The sequence below is a fragment of the Ictidomys tridecemlineatus genome, chromosome 5 (genome assembly GCF_052094955.1).
Source record: "Ictidomys tridecemlineatus isolate mIctTri1 chromosome 5, mIctTri1.hap1, whole genome shotgun sequence".
Taxonomy (NCBI): domain Eukaryota; kingdom Metazoa; phylum Chordata; class Mammalia; order Rodentia; family Sciuridae; genus Ictidomys; species Ictidomys tridecemlineatus.
Genome location: NC_135481.1, coordinates 26469827 through 26482814, shown reverse-complemented (window position 1 = coordinate 26482814; position 12988 = coordinate 26469827). Strand labels below are relative to the sequence as shown.

General features: G+C 37.8%; 1 protein-coding gene across 3 annotated transcripts in view; it reads right to left on the bottom strand.

Moving 5' to 3' along the window:
* The window catches only part of Dnaaf4 (dynein axonemal assembly factor 4), a 51685-nt gene that overhangs the window by 12685 nt on the left and 26012 nt on the right, over positions 1-12988 (bottom strand). For all 3 annotated transcript variants that reach the window (XM_005316594.5, XM_021726893.3, XM_005316595.5), the window contains exons 5-6: positions 12383-12528; positions 9133-9242 (exon numbers count right to left, since the gene is read on the bottom strand). In XM_005316594.5, the coding sequence (XP_005316651.1) occupies positions 9133-9242; positions 12383-12528 (256 nt within the window). The remainder of the gene's footprint in view (positions 1-9132; positions 9243-12382; positions 12529-12988) is intronic.

Below are 12988 nucleotides of genomic sequence, written 5' to 3'. Positions count from 1 at the left end.
AAGAAAACTAGTGGTGTAGTTCTAATCAAAGCCCAAAGCCTGAGACCTAAGGGAGTCAATGGTATAAACCCTGGGTGTGAAGGCCTGAGAACAACTGTGCTGATGGCCAAGAGCAAAAGATGGGTGTCCTAGCACAAAAAGAATAAATTTGTCCTTCCTCTGACTTCTAAAATGTCTCATTGCAAGGCAAGATTTGTCAGCTTTGTTTGTAATACTGTTATGAAAAAAAATTGTTTTCCTTAAGATTAGCCTTCCTCAGCTTTGGTGCAAAACCTCTTTGTATACAGCACCTACCTGGGCTCACCTCTGCATTGACTTGATGGGCAAAGGGAGTAGCCAACATGAAGCTCTTGCTACTTGCTGTGTCTTGCATAATAATATCCATTGTCTCTGGCCTCCATGAGACTCCTGTGTTGTTGTTGTTGTGTGTGTGTGTGTGTGTGTGTGTTTCATTTTTTATTTTTTGTTTGCAGTATTGGGGTTTAAATCCAATGGCACTCTACCACTGAACTACATCCCCATCCTTTTATTTATTTATTTATTGGTACTAGGAATTTAATCCAGGGGTGCTTAACCACTGTGCCACAACCACAACCCTTTTTATATTTTATTTTGACAAAGGGTCTCACCAGTTTGCTCAGGACCTCACTAAATGGCTGAGGCTGGCTTTGAACTCATTATTCTCCTGCCTCAGACTCCCTAGCTACTGGGATTACAGGCATGCGCCACCACACCCGGCCTTTTTAATTATTTATTTCGACATAGGGTCTCACTAGTTTTGTCTAAGCTGGCTTGGAACTTGCAATTCTCAGCCTCCTGCGTCACTGAAATTACAGGAATATGCCACATCCAGCTCAATCTCTTGTGTTCAAGAGTGTGGTGGGCTAATCCCTCATAGTTCTTGCAGAGGCATAGACCCAAACTAAAGTAATGGAAGAAATTCAATTTGGAAAGTATAAACTGTGTACTATATTGGGAGAAAATAGTAACAGGTGTTTAAGAATCTGCATAAAAAACCAGGAGGCTGAAGCAGAAGGATCACAAGTTTGAAGCAAGCTTCAGCAACTTAGCAACCTGTTTCAAAATTAAAATTAAATTTAAAACATTTTTAAATTAAAGGGGTTGAGGATGTTGCTCACTGGTACAGCACTTGCCTAGCATGTTCAAGGATTTAGATTTAGTTCCCAATAATGCAAGAAAAAAAAAGTCCAATGTAAAGTAAAGGAACATCCAACAAGCAGATGGAATCCAGCTGCAGAAAATTCAGAAACAGCAAAAGCAAAAAGTCTGACTAGCATAAGTTGGCACTAGAAGCAAGGAGCAGTTTCCCACATACTAAACTGGGATTTGGAATCATAATTACCCTGGGTGGCAAGAGGAAAAGCAAAAGCAAAGCACAGCCTCAATTTTAAAATGACTGGGTTTTTAGGTAGGCTACAAAACCTGACACTTAGAGAAAATTTAAAAAAAAATTTTGACACTAGAGTTTGGGTAGAAGGTAAATTTACATAACAACAATAATAAGATGCTAGATGCTAGACTGTAGAGTTATATATCCTAATGTCCTCTAATCTTTTTTTTTAAAGAGCGTGAGAGAGGAGAGAGAGAGGAGAGAGAGAGAGAGAGAGAGAGAGAGAGAGAGAATTTTTAATATTTATTTTTTAGTTCTCAGTGGACACAACATCTTTGTTGGTATGTGGTGCTGAGGATTGAACCCGGGCCGCACGCATGCCAGGTGAGAGCGCTACCACTTGAGCCACTCCCCAGCCCATATCCTCTAATCTTATGTTAGAATTTGAGAGTGTAAGGTATGCAGATGGGATTCGAGTGACCCTAATATGGGGAAAGAAGAGATTTTAAGTATATAGCACAAAAAACCTCATGCTAAATATCAAGCACAAAGTAATGTCAAAGGGATAAAACAATGGTTCATCTCTCTCATATGACACAGGTATCTAGAAAAGTAGTTATTAAAGTTATTTACCAATTCTGAGCCATATATACCTATTAAATAACATCATACCATGTATATACTTATATTAGAACACACAGACTATTTTATATGAGATGTTCTCAATAAAGTTACTCGGGCCAGGTGTGGTGGCATATACCTGTAATCGTATCTACTCAGGAGGCTGAAGCAGGAGAATTGCAAGTTCATGGCAAGGCTGAATTCAGCAAGACCTGTCTCAATATTTTAAAAATTTAGCTGGGCGAGGTGGTGTACACTTGTAAAAATCCTAGCAACTTGGGATGTTGAGGCAGGAGGACCATGAGTTCAAAGCCAGCCTCAGCAATTTATCAAGGCCCTAAGCAACTCAGTGAGACCCTGTCTCTAAATAAAATACAAAAAAGGGCTGGGATGTGGCTCAGTGGTTGAGCACCCCTGGGTTTAATCCCTGGTACAAAAAAAAAATTTTTATTTTTATTTTTATTTTTAATTTAGGAGGACATAGTGGTCCAAGCCTGTAATCCCAGCAATTTGGGAGGCTAAAGCAAGAGGATTGCAAGCTCCAAGCCAGCCTCAACAATTTAGCAAGGCCGGGCTGGGAATGTGGCTCAAGTGGTAGTGCACTCGCCTGACATGCATGCGGCCCGGGTTCGATCCTCAGCACCACATACAAACAAAGATGTTGTGTCCGCCGAGAACTAAAAAATAAATATTAAAAAGTTCTCTCACTCTCTCTTAAAAAAAAAAATTATCAAGGCCCTCAGCAACTCAGTGAAATCCTGTCTCAAAAAAATAAAAAAGTCTGAGTATATACTCAGTGGTAAAGTACCCCTCTCTCCAGTGCAAATAATAATAATAAAATTTAAAAAGGGCTAGGCATGTAGCTCAGTGCCATAGCACTTTCCAAGCATGCATGAGGACACTGGTTTCAATCCTCAGTACCACAAAGAGAAAGGAAAAAAAAAAAAAAAAGGGAGCTATCCACAATGCTATTTGGAAAGGTAAATACTTTCATGAGCAAATAAAATCACCTGATATATATATGTATGTATTTTTTTTAAGGTAGCTCTGGTGTTTAAGACATAGCAGTAGAAGGCTAGGTAAAGAAAGATGAAAACATTCTGTTTTTTTCTAAGAATGCTTTCACGTGTTGTGGGACAGGTACTGGGAATTGAACACAGGTGCCTCACATACTTGCTAGGGAAGCACTCTACCACTGAGCTCTATATCCCCAGCATATTTATTTATTTATTTATTTTAAATTTTCTTTCTTTTTAAAAAATATCTTTTTAGCTGTAGATGGACACAATACCTTTATTTTATTTTTATGTGGTACTGAGGATCAAACCCAGTGTCTCCCACCCAAGAGGTGAGTACTCTACCACTGAGTTAAGATCTCAAGTCCCTTTTTATTTTTTGAGACAGTCGGGTCTCACTAAATTGTGATCCTTCTGCCTTAGTCTCCCTAGGCGCTGGGATTACAGGCATGCAGTAACCCCAGCCCATTTTTGTTTTATATTTTCAGACAGGACCATGTTATCTTTGGACACTGATCAAAAAGCAAACCTCTTCCTGTCTTCCTGCCAAAGTTCCTATTTGTGGCCTTTTCCAACCCTTAGTCTCTGCACTTTCTCCCTCTTGTTTCTGCTACATCTGTATCAACTCCAAATCCTTTCCAACACCTCAACTTCTCTACAAAATGCTTTCTTAAAATTTATCTGGCTCTTCTCTAAGGGCAGTGCTATTTCTACCACGCTGTTTACTGAGGCCCCTCAATTCCCCATCAGGAGACCTACAGGGATTGGCATTTTCCAGGCTCAATTATGCTAGCTCCATTTCCTCTTGGTCCACTAGACCTCTCACAGCATCTCAACCTTCCTAACAAAACTAAACACCATGGCTTCATATCTGAGGTATTTTCCCATGAGCAATCACTGGCCTCTTGTCTTTTATTGTACTTGTTAATCAAAATTCCAACACTGGTTACATATGATGCTGCACACCTATAATCCCAGATGCTTGGGAAGCTAAGGCAGGAGGACTGCAATTTTGAGGCCATCCTGGATGATTTAGTAAGACAGTGTCTCAAAATAAAAAATGAAAAGGGCTGTAGCTGTAGCTCAGTGGCACAGCACTTGTCTAGCATGTCTGAGGCCCTAGGTTCAATTCCAGTATCACTGTATAAATGAATAAATAATCTCCAATCCTAGTTCAGTAATCTACCTTTTCTGTGCTTAAGTATGAAAGATTAAACACCACTGGAAACAAATCACACAGTTGTACTAACTGGAATCTCTCTGAATTCATGTTCTCTAATCTAGTAGGACTCTCAACAGAACCCGCTAATCAGTATCTCTAGTAACAAATCTATCTAGAGCCACACTTGTCTTTACGTTCTTTCTTCCAATCTCAGAAAATGAAGTGTTTCTGTCCATCCCAAGTTAATTTGCCAGCATTTTCTAGAACAAAGTAAGCAATCCAACAGAACACAATACTCAGCTATATACACTTAGCACTGCACTCTCAGGAAGCAAGGAGGACCAATTCATACCCCAAACATAGGGGCTGCCTTTATTAGGGCTAAGTAAATGAAACAAAAGGACTGGAAATGTATTTTCAAAAAAAAATTATTTATTTATTAATTTTTACATGGAAGTGTATTATTTTTCATGTGTGAAAAATCTATTGCACTGGGTGAGAACACAAGCTTCATATTGCCTAGAATCAAATCCCAAATTCTATATATCATTTTAGCCAAGACTCTCAAACTCCCTATTCCTGTTTCCACCTTATAAAATGAGTACAGTAATATCCAACTGGTCAAGTTATTATAGGAATTAAGTGAAATAATTTGTGCAATGCTGCCAGTTCTCTTTATTTTTCTTTTCCTTTTTCTGGTATTGGGGATTAAACCCAGGGCCTTGCACATGTCAGGGAAGTGCTCTACCACTGAGATACATCCTCAGCCCCAAAGCTACTAGTTTCTCTATACACATGTTAAATAAGTGCAAAAACAGTTAGTCCTACCCAACTATAATTATGAGGATTTTCCCCTCTAGTACTATGGTATTGAACCCAGGGTTGTTTCTACCACTAAGATTCATCCCTAGCCCTTCTATTTTTTTGTTTGGAGATAGGGACTTGCTAAATTACCCTAAATGGCCTCCAACTTGTGATCTTCCTGCTTCAGCCTCCTGAGAAGCTGGGATTACAGGCGTGCATGGGTTTGTTTTGTTTCTGAGATAGGGTCTCACTAAATTGCTTAGACAGGCCTCAAACTTCTGTGTTCAAGTGATCCTTCTGCTTCAGCCTCCCAAGTAACTGAGAATAAAGGCATGTGCCACCAAGCCCTGGTCCTGATGTGAGAATTTAAGGAACTCTCAATATGTCAAAACTTTTGGAAACTATCACAAACTGTTACCATACTGTGATTATGACAACGGCAGCTTAAAGATAAGAGAATACAATTAAAAAACTGTTTTCAAGATTGGTTACAGCTAGGGACAAGGTAGGCAGGAAGACCACAAACTAGGTGAAAACTCAAAGGAGACTTCCATGTAATACATTTAATATATACTAAAGGGCTGGGCATAAACTCAGTGGTAGAATGCTTGCCTATATGTGCTAAGACTCTGAGTTCAATCCCTGGGATTACAGGGAATGAGATGCAGGGAGAAAGGGGGACTTGTGCAAATTTTTTTAAAAGATTTTTTTTGTACTATAAAGTTAATGCAACTTTGAAAAAGAGAAAACTGAACAAAATCAGACAATCCCTCCAACCTTAGCCTTGACCTAAATTTCTCCACTTTTAGAGACATTTCAATGACCTTTTATTTCTCCTGCCTCTGAATTTATTCAAACCTTTTCTAATCTAAAGAAGAACAAAACAAACAAACAAAACCTTTCCTTAAGAGTTTCCACTTCATTTATTTCTAGCAGCATTTTGTGGGTCCTTTAAATGTTACTAGGTGCTATCCTCAGCCCACTGCTGTAAGTCTATACACTGTTTTGGGAGACTTTTTGTTTTTCAGTAGTACTCTCTAGTATTGAATTTAGGGACTGAGCTACATCCCCAGCCCTTTTTACTTTTTATTTTGAAACAGAGTCTCACTAAGTTGCGGAGGCTGCTCTCAAACTTGTGAACTTCTGTTTCAGTCTCCAAGTAGCTGGTATCACAAGTATGTACCACTAACTTTTTTTTAAATTGTTTTTTGTTTTTTGTTTATTTCAGTGCTGAGGATTGAACCCAGGCCCTTGTACATGCTAAACACACACTCTACCACTGAGCTATATTCGCAGCCCATCTTACCTACTCTTATAAATTTACCTACTATTTAAAACGCTGATAACCCACAAATATAATATATCCGTAGTGCTGGCCTCTTCCCTGAGTTTCATACTTGTTGCACACTGTCACTGCTTCAGAGACAATCTCAAATTCAACCTATTCAAAATCAAAATTACTAGCATTCCCTTCTAACTAGTTCTTCTTCTAAGTATTCTAAAATTCAGTTGGTGGCATCCCACAATCACTCAAGCTAAAAATGTGGAAGTCACCCGCGTACTTTTTCTTTCTCACTCCCAACAATCAGTCAAGAATTTCTGAGCTGCTGTATAACTCAACGGTAGAGAGCTTACCTAGCATGCTCAAGGCCCTGGGTTCAATTCCCAACACTGAAAATAATAATAATTTCTGACCATTTTACTCCATAAATATTTCTCAATCACCCTTTCTCTATAATAGAGGCATAATTCAAAGGCTTTGTCTGGGTTTTTGCAACAAAAAAAGTTTTTCTCCACCTTATGGTCCAACATGTAAGAATCTTACAAGATGAAAAATTGTGCTCTATATGTGTAATATGAATTGTAATGCATTCTGCTGTCATATATAACAAATAAGAATAAAAAATATAAAAAGAAATAAAGGCCTTCAACTACAACATTAAAAAAAGAAGAAGAATCTTACAAGCCTCTATAGCATTCTTCTAGGCTCATTCGTCAATCTCCATAGTGTCAAATTTTATGTTTCAGCAAAGAATAAATTTCCTGTAGTTTCATCATACTATTTCTTGTTTCTGTGTTCTTGTTCATTCTGTCACCTCTGCCTAAAACAAATGCTTTTCTCTATATTCCTCCTAAAACTTAGTTATCATTTAAAGGAACTCAAGTACTATTTTCTGTATAAAGCTTTTTCTCAGTTTACCTTCCTGCCTTTATGGTTAGGTGCCCATTTTCCATAATTTCATATTCCTTTCCTCATCTAACTTACTGTACTTCCCATTCAATATTAAAGTATTTGTGTGTCTCTACCCTGCTCTCTTAGTGCAGTTCCATGCTATAGTCTGGCAAGTCACTGGTAATCAATAGATGTTGATTTAATGGTTGAATAAATGGAGAGGAAGGAAAAAAGGAAGAAGAGATAGAAGAGGAAAGATCACATTAATTTTACTGTTCAGAATAAGAAGAACCAACCTATCATATCTCAAGCTTCTAACCTTCAGAAAAATTGCCTAATCTACCTAAATGCAACAAACCACCCCCTGGTGTTGTAACAGAAGAAAAGACCAAGAGAAAATATGAGAAAAGAAAAATAGAGATGTTATGTTCCCCCAAAAGATGTCTACATCCTAAAATCCTAATTCCAAGAATTCACTAATATGTTATTTAATATGATAAAAGGACCCTGCAGGTGTGATTAAGTTAAAGATCTTGAGATAGTTTCCTAAATTATGCAGGTGGAAGGAACTAATGTTGTCTAATGGACCTTCCAAAAGAAAAAAAGAAAGCCGAACATAGTGACACATGCCTGTAATCCCAGCAACTTGGGAGTCTAAGGCAGGAGAATCATAAGTCAAAGACAGCCTCAGTAACTAAGTGAGGCCTTAAGCAACTTAGTGAGACTGTGTCTCTAAATAAAAAACAAAAAGTCAAAAAGGGATAAGGATGTGGCTAAGTGGTTAAGCGCCCCTGGGTTCAATTCCGGGTACCAAAAAAAAAAAAAAATCCACAACTTCCTCAAAGTATGAGCTCATATTGCTACCCAGAATACACTAGGATTCACTGTTTTTAATAACTGTATTAAAATACTCATGCACAGAACCAAACATAGAAAATACAATGACAGTTTAGATATAAAATGCAATTTAAAAAATAATTTGGGACTTAATTTTTTTAAATTTGATTTTTTTGTGGTATGGGGACAGTACCCAGGAACACTCTACCAGTAAGCTACATTCCCAGCCCTTTGAATTTTGAGACAAATCTCACTAAGTTGCAGAGGCTGACCTCAAATTTGACGTCAGCCTCCTGAGTAGCTGAGATTAAGGTCATGTACCACCGCACCTGGCAATTAAGTACTTTTTAATAAATGGAAATGAATAATAAAAATAATTATTTTAAAAACTGTTTTTAAGGAAGGTATTAGGAAGGACTTATGCTAAATGTAAAAGTGATTTTAAAAGGGATTTTATTTAATTAATTAATCCTTTTTTTTTTTTTTTTTTGGTACTGAGGATTGAATCCAGGGGCACTCAACCACTGAGCCACATCCCCAGCATATTTTTGTATTTTACTTAAAGACAAGGTCTCATTGAGTTACTGAGGGCCTTGATAAGTTGCTGAGGCTGCCTTCGAAACTTGTGATACTCCTGTCTCAGCCTGCTGAGCTGCTGAGATTACAGGTGTGCACCATTACACCCAGCTTTAAAAGGGATGTTAATAAACATCCCAAAAGATGAAATATTTTCATTTATATGACATTTATATTTAAAAATAAGACCCATAGCAGGGAGTGGTGGTGCATGCCTATAATCCCAGAGGCTCGGGAGGCTGAGATAAAAGGATCATGAGTTCAAAGCCAGCCTCAGCAAAAGCAAAGCATTAAGCAATTCAGTGAGATGCTATCTCTAAATAAAATACAAAATATGGCTGTGGATGTAGCTCAGTGATCAAGTGCCCCTGAGGCCAATCCCCAGTACCAAAAATAAATAAATAAGACCCATATTTGTCATATTATCTGACTTCTTAAGTATGGAGGCCCTGCCTACCTTATTTGCTTATTTGTGTTATCTCTCCCCACTAACAAATAGTATAAACACAGAGGTCAAAATATCCAGAAAATGTGATTATTACCAATGCCTACATACATTTTACATCGCATGGCCAGATTTTAAACAACTTACTTTCCTTTCTCCTTTAACCATTCTGGGTTCTTTTCGTCTTCTTTTAAGTCGCAAAATTCAGGAATATCAGTATTCATTGCTTTTCGTGCCTCAGCTTGTTTATGTAGCCACTGAAATGAAAAGGAAGGCTTGGAAAGGACACTGTCTTAGTCTATTTTGTGTTTCTATAACAAAACACCTGAGTCTGGGTACTTACAAAGAAAAGAGGTTCATTTTGCTCACAGTTTTGGAGGCTTTTAAGTCTAAGACTGAATGACCCCTACCTGGTCAGGTTCTGGTAAGAGCCTTCTGGCTACATTACAACATGGCGAATGGCATGTGGTGGGCACAAGTGTGAAGGGTGTGGTGAGAAGGAGAGTAAAAGAGAGAGAGCAGGGTGTGTAGGGGGGTGGATCACATAAGGAAGCAGGAGACAGGAAACAGCCAGGCTCTCTGATTTATAATAATCCACTCTTCAAGACTAGCACTAATCATTTCCAAGGATGGTGTACTCATTACCCAGTTTAATGAGTACCTTCTGCTAGGCCTCACCACTTAAAGATCTAACACCACTCAATATCTTTACTTTGGGACCAAGTTTCTAGCATATGAACCTTTGGGGGATGTTATAGTTTGGATCTTAAATGTCCCCCAAAGCCATGTTTTAAAAGGCTTGGTTACAGCCAGGCGTGGTGGCATATGCTTGTAATCCCAGAGACTCAAGAGGCTGAGGCAGGAGGATCATAAGTTCAGAGCCAGCCTCAACAACTTAGTGAGGCCCTAAGCAACTTAGTGAGAACCTGTCTCAAAATAAAAAATAAAAAGGGCTGGGGAGGGCTGGGGTTGTGGCTCAGTGGTAGAGTGCTTGCCTAGCGAGTGTGAGGCACTGGGTTCCATCTGTGCTGATGGGTTCGATCCTCAGCACCACATAAAAATAAATGAATAAAAATAAAGATACCATGTCCATCTACAACTAAAACACACACACATACATATATATGTATACATGTGTATATATATATATATATATATATATATATATATATATATATATATAAAATTTTTTTTAAGGGCCAGGCTTATGACTCAGTGGATAAGTGCTCTTGGGTTCAATTCTTGGTACCTGCAGCCTAAAATTAAAAAATAAATAAATAAACAAAAAGATTGCAGTACTATTGGGAGAAAGAAGAACCTTTAGGAGGTGGGGCCTAATGGAAGGAAGTTAGGTTATTGAGGGTATGACCTTCAAGGGGATACTGGGATCCCAGTTCCTTTACTCTATCTGTGCTTCCTAGTCAACATGAGGTAAATAGGTCTCCTCCGCCATGTGCTTCCATATTCTGCCTTACCATAGGACCAAAAGAAATGGGGCCAATCAACAAAGGACTAAAACCTCCAAAACTGTGATCTAAAAATAAATCTTTCCTTCTTATAAGTTGGTTTCCTTTGGTATTTTTTCACAGTGACAGAAAGCTAATGAACATGGGGGACAAACTCTAATCAAACCATATCATATACAAAGATCTGATTTTTTAATTAACAGTTAACTTTAGATTTTTTCATCTTCTTTCAATGGATAGAAATATTATTTAGATTTAGAGATTGAATGCTTGTGTCTCACTCCAAATTCATATGTTGTAGCCCCAACCATCAGCGTGACAGTATTTGGAGATGGGACCTTTAAGAGGTAATTTAGATAAAATCATGAAGGTAGAACCCCATCATGGGCTTAGTCTCCATATAGGAAGAGAAAAGCCAGAGTGGTGGCACATGCCTGTAATCCCAAGTACTTGGGATGCTGAGGTAAGAGGATTGTAAATTCAAGGCCAGCCTTAATGAATTTAGCAAGATTCTGTCTCAAAATTTTAAAAAGGCTGAGGATATAGCTCAGTGGCAGAGCACCCTTGGGTTCAATCTTCAGCAGTACAAAAAAAAAAAAAAAAAAGAAAGTGATCAAAAAGCTCTTCTTCCCCACCATCATATGAAGGTATATTAAGTAGGTAGTCGTGTACAAGCTAGGATGAGGATCCACAACAAAAATCTGGCCATGCTTCCTTCCAACCTGATCTTAAAACCATAAGAAAGGAATGTTTGTTGATTAAGCCACTAAATTTGTGATATTTTGATTATAGCAGCCTGAACAGAAAATGCACTATTTGATGATGATTTTAAACTGTCAGTCTTTATACAAACCCAACCCCAAGTACTGGGGATTCAACTGAGGGTCTTGTATGTGCTAGGAAAGTGAACTACACCTCCATCCCTTCGACAGGATCTTACTAAGTTGCCCAGGCTGGTCTCCCAAGTAGCTAAGATCTTCAGTTTTTCCACAGTTTTTCTTTTTTGTTTTTTGGGTTTTTTTTTTTGTTTTTATTCTTTTTTTTTTTTTTTTGGTACTGGGGATTGAACCCAGAAGTGTTTTACCACTGAACTATATCCCCAGCCCTTTTTGTTTTTTATTTTTGCTAAGTTGCTGAGGCCAACATTGAACTTGTGATCCTCCTGCCTCAGCCTCCCCAGCTGCTGGGATTATAGTAGGCATGTGCCACTGTGCCTAGTCTGTACAACAACTTTTCAGCTGAGAGAGGCATAAGTCTTGCTTTACAGTAAAACAATATACTTCTTAGTGATTATGTAATTAAAGATACAATACTTAAAGTCCAGGGCTGAGAAAGTTTAATGATAATTTTCAAATCTTTTTTTTTTTCTAAAATACATACTGTTCCAAAGTTCACTGATATATTACCAAGGGCTGGGGATATAGCTCAGCTTCCTAGTGTGTACAAAGCTATGAGTTAGATCCCCAGCATCACACACACACACACACACACACCCCAAAAAAAGAAGAAAATGATGCATCTGATAAAATAAATGATAAGTGCAATAGTTTCTCTCTTAGAATAAATAATAACAATACTTATTAAATCAATGTTCTCTCATCAGTATTTGGGAGTCAACAATAAACCTTCAAAATATACTTTCTCTTTTTTTTTTTATAATTATTTTTTAGTTTTCGGCGGACACAACATCTTTGTATGTGGTGCTGGGGATCGAACCCGGGCCGCACGCATGCCAGGCGAGCGCGCTACCACTTGAGCCACATCCCCAGCCCCAAAATATACTTTCTCATAAGAAAACATTCATGAATATAGTCATGAAGTCTTTAGTATAATAAATACTTAAAAATACAGAACTAATACAAGTTTTGACAGATGAAATGAAATTAAAGCATTTTAACTGGTATCACTGTAACAAAAGCAAGTGTACCTACCTCCTCTTCTTCTGCTACTTTTGATTCACGGAGTGCAGTTGGGAATACTCGAGGGGTGAAGTTGATTTTAATATTTCCAACAGAGCGAGGTGCAGGAATACAGTCTTCCTTTAACTTCCCCAAAAATATATTTTCTGAATTTCTCCCTTCAAAAGCAATGGTAGAAATAAATAATTTATTTCTCACTTTCTAGTTAACAAATTAACTTTTAAGATGATTACACATCTAAGTTACTTCTGAAATCCTAAACAAATTAACCAAAAATATTTTCTTCAAAAAGAAATATAAAATAACATGGCAAGGGCTGGTGTTGTGGTTCAGTGGTAAAGCACTTGCCTAGCATGTGTGAGGCCCTGAGTTCAATTCTCAGCACCACATATAAATAAATGAATAAAATGAAGGTCCATCAACAACTAAAAAATTATTTTAAAAAAATAACATTACAGCTAATCTATTCTTTAATCAATAACTCCATTACTCTTCTAGGATTCTCTTTATTGAACCACAATGTTCAATTTACATCATCTCTAAGAAAGGGCACTTAGACAACTCTACATCAACTCTAGAGGAAGCACCTATGCAAAGCCATCATTGTCAATACTACCT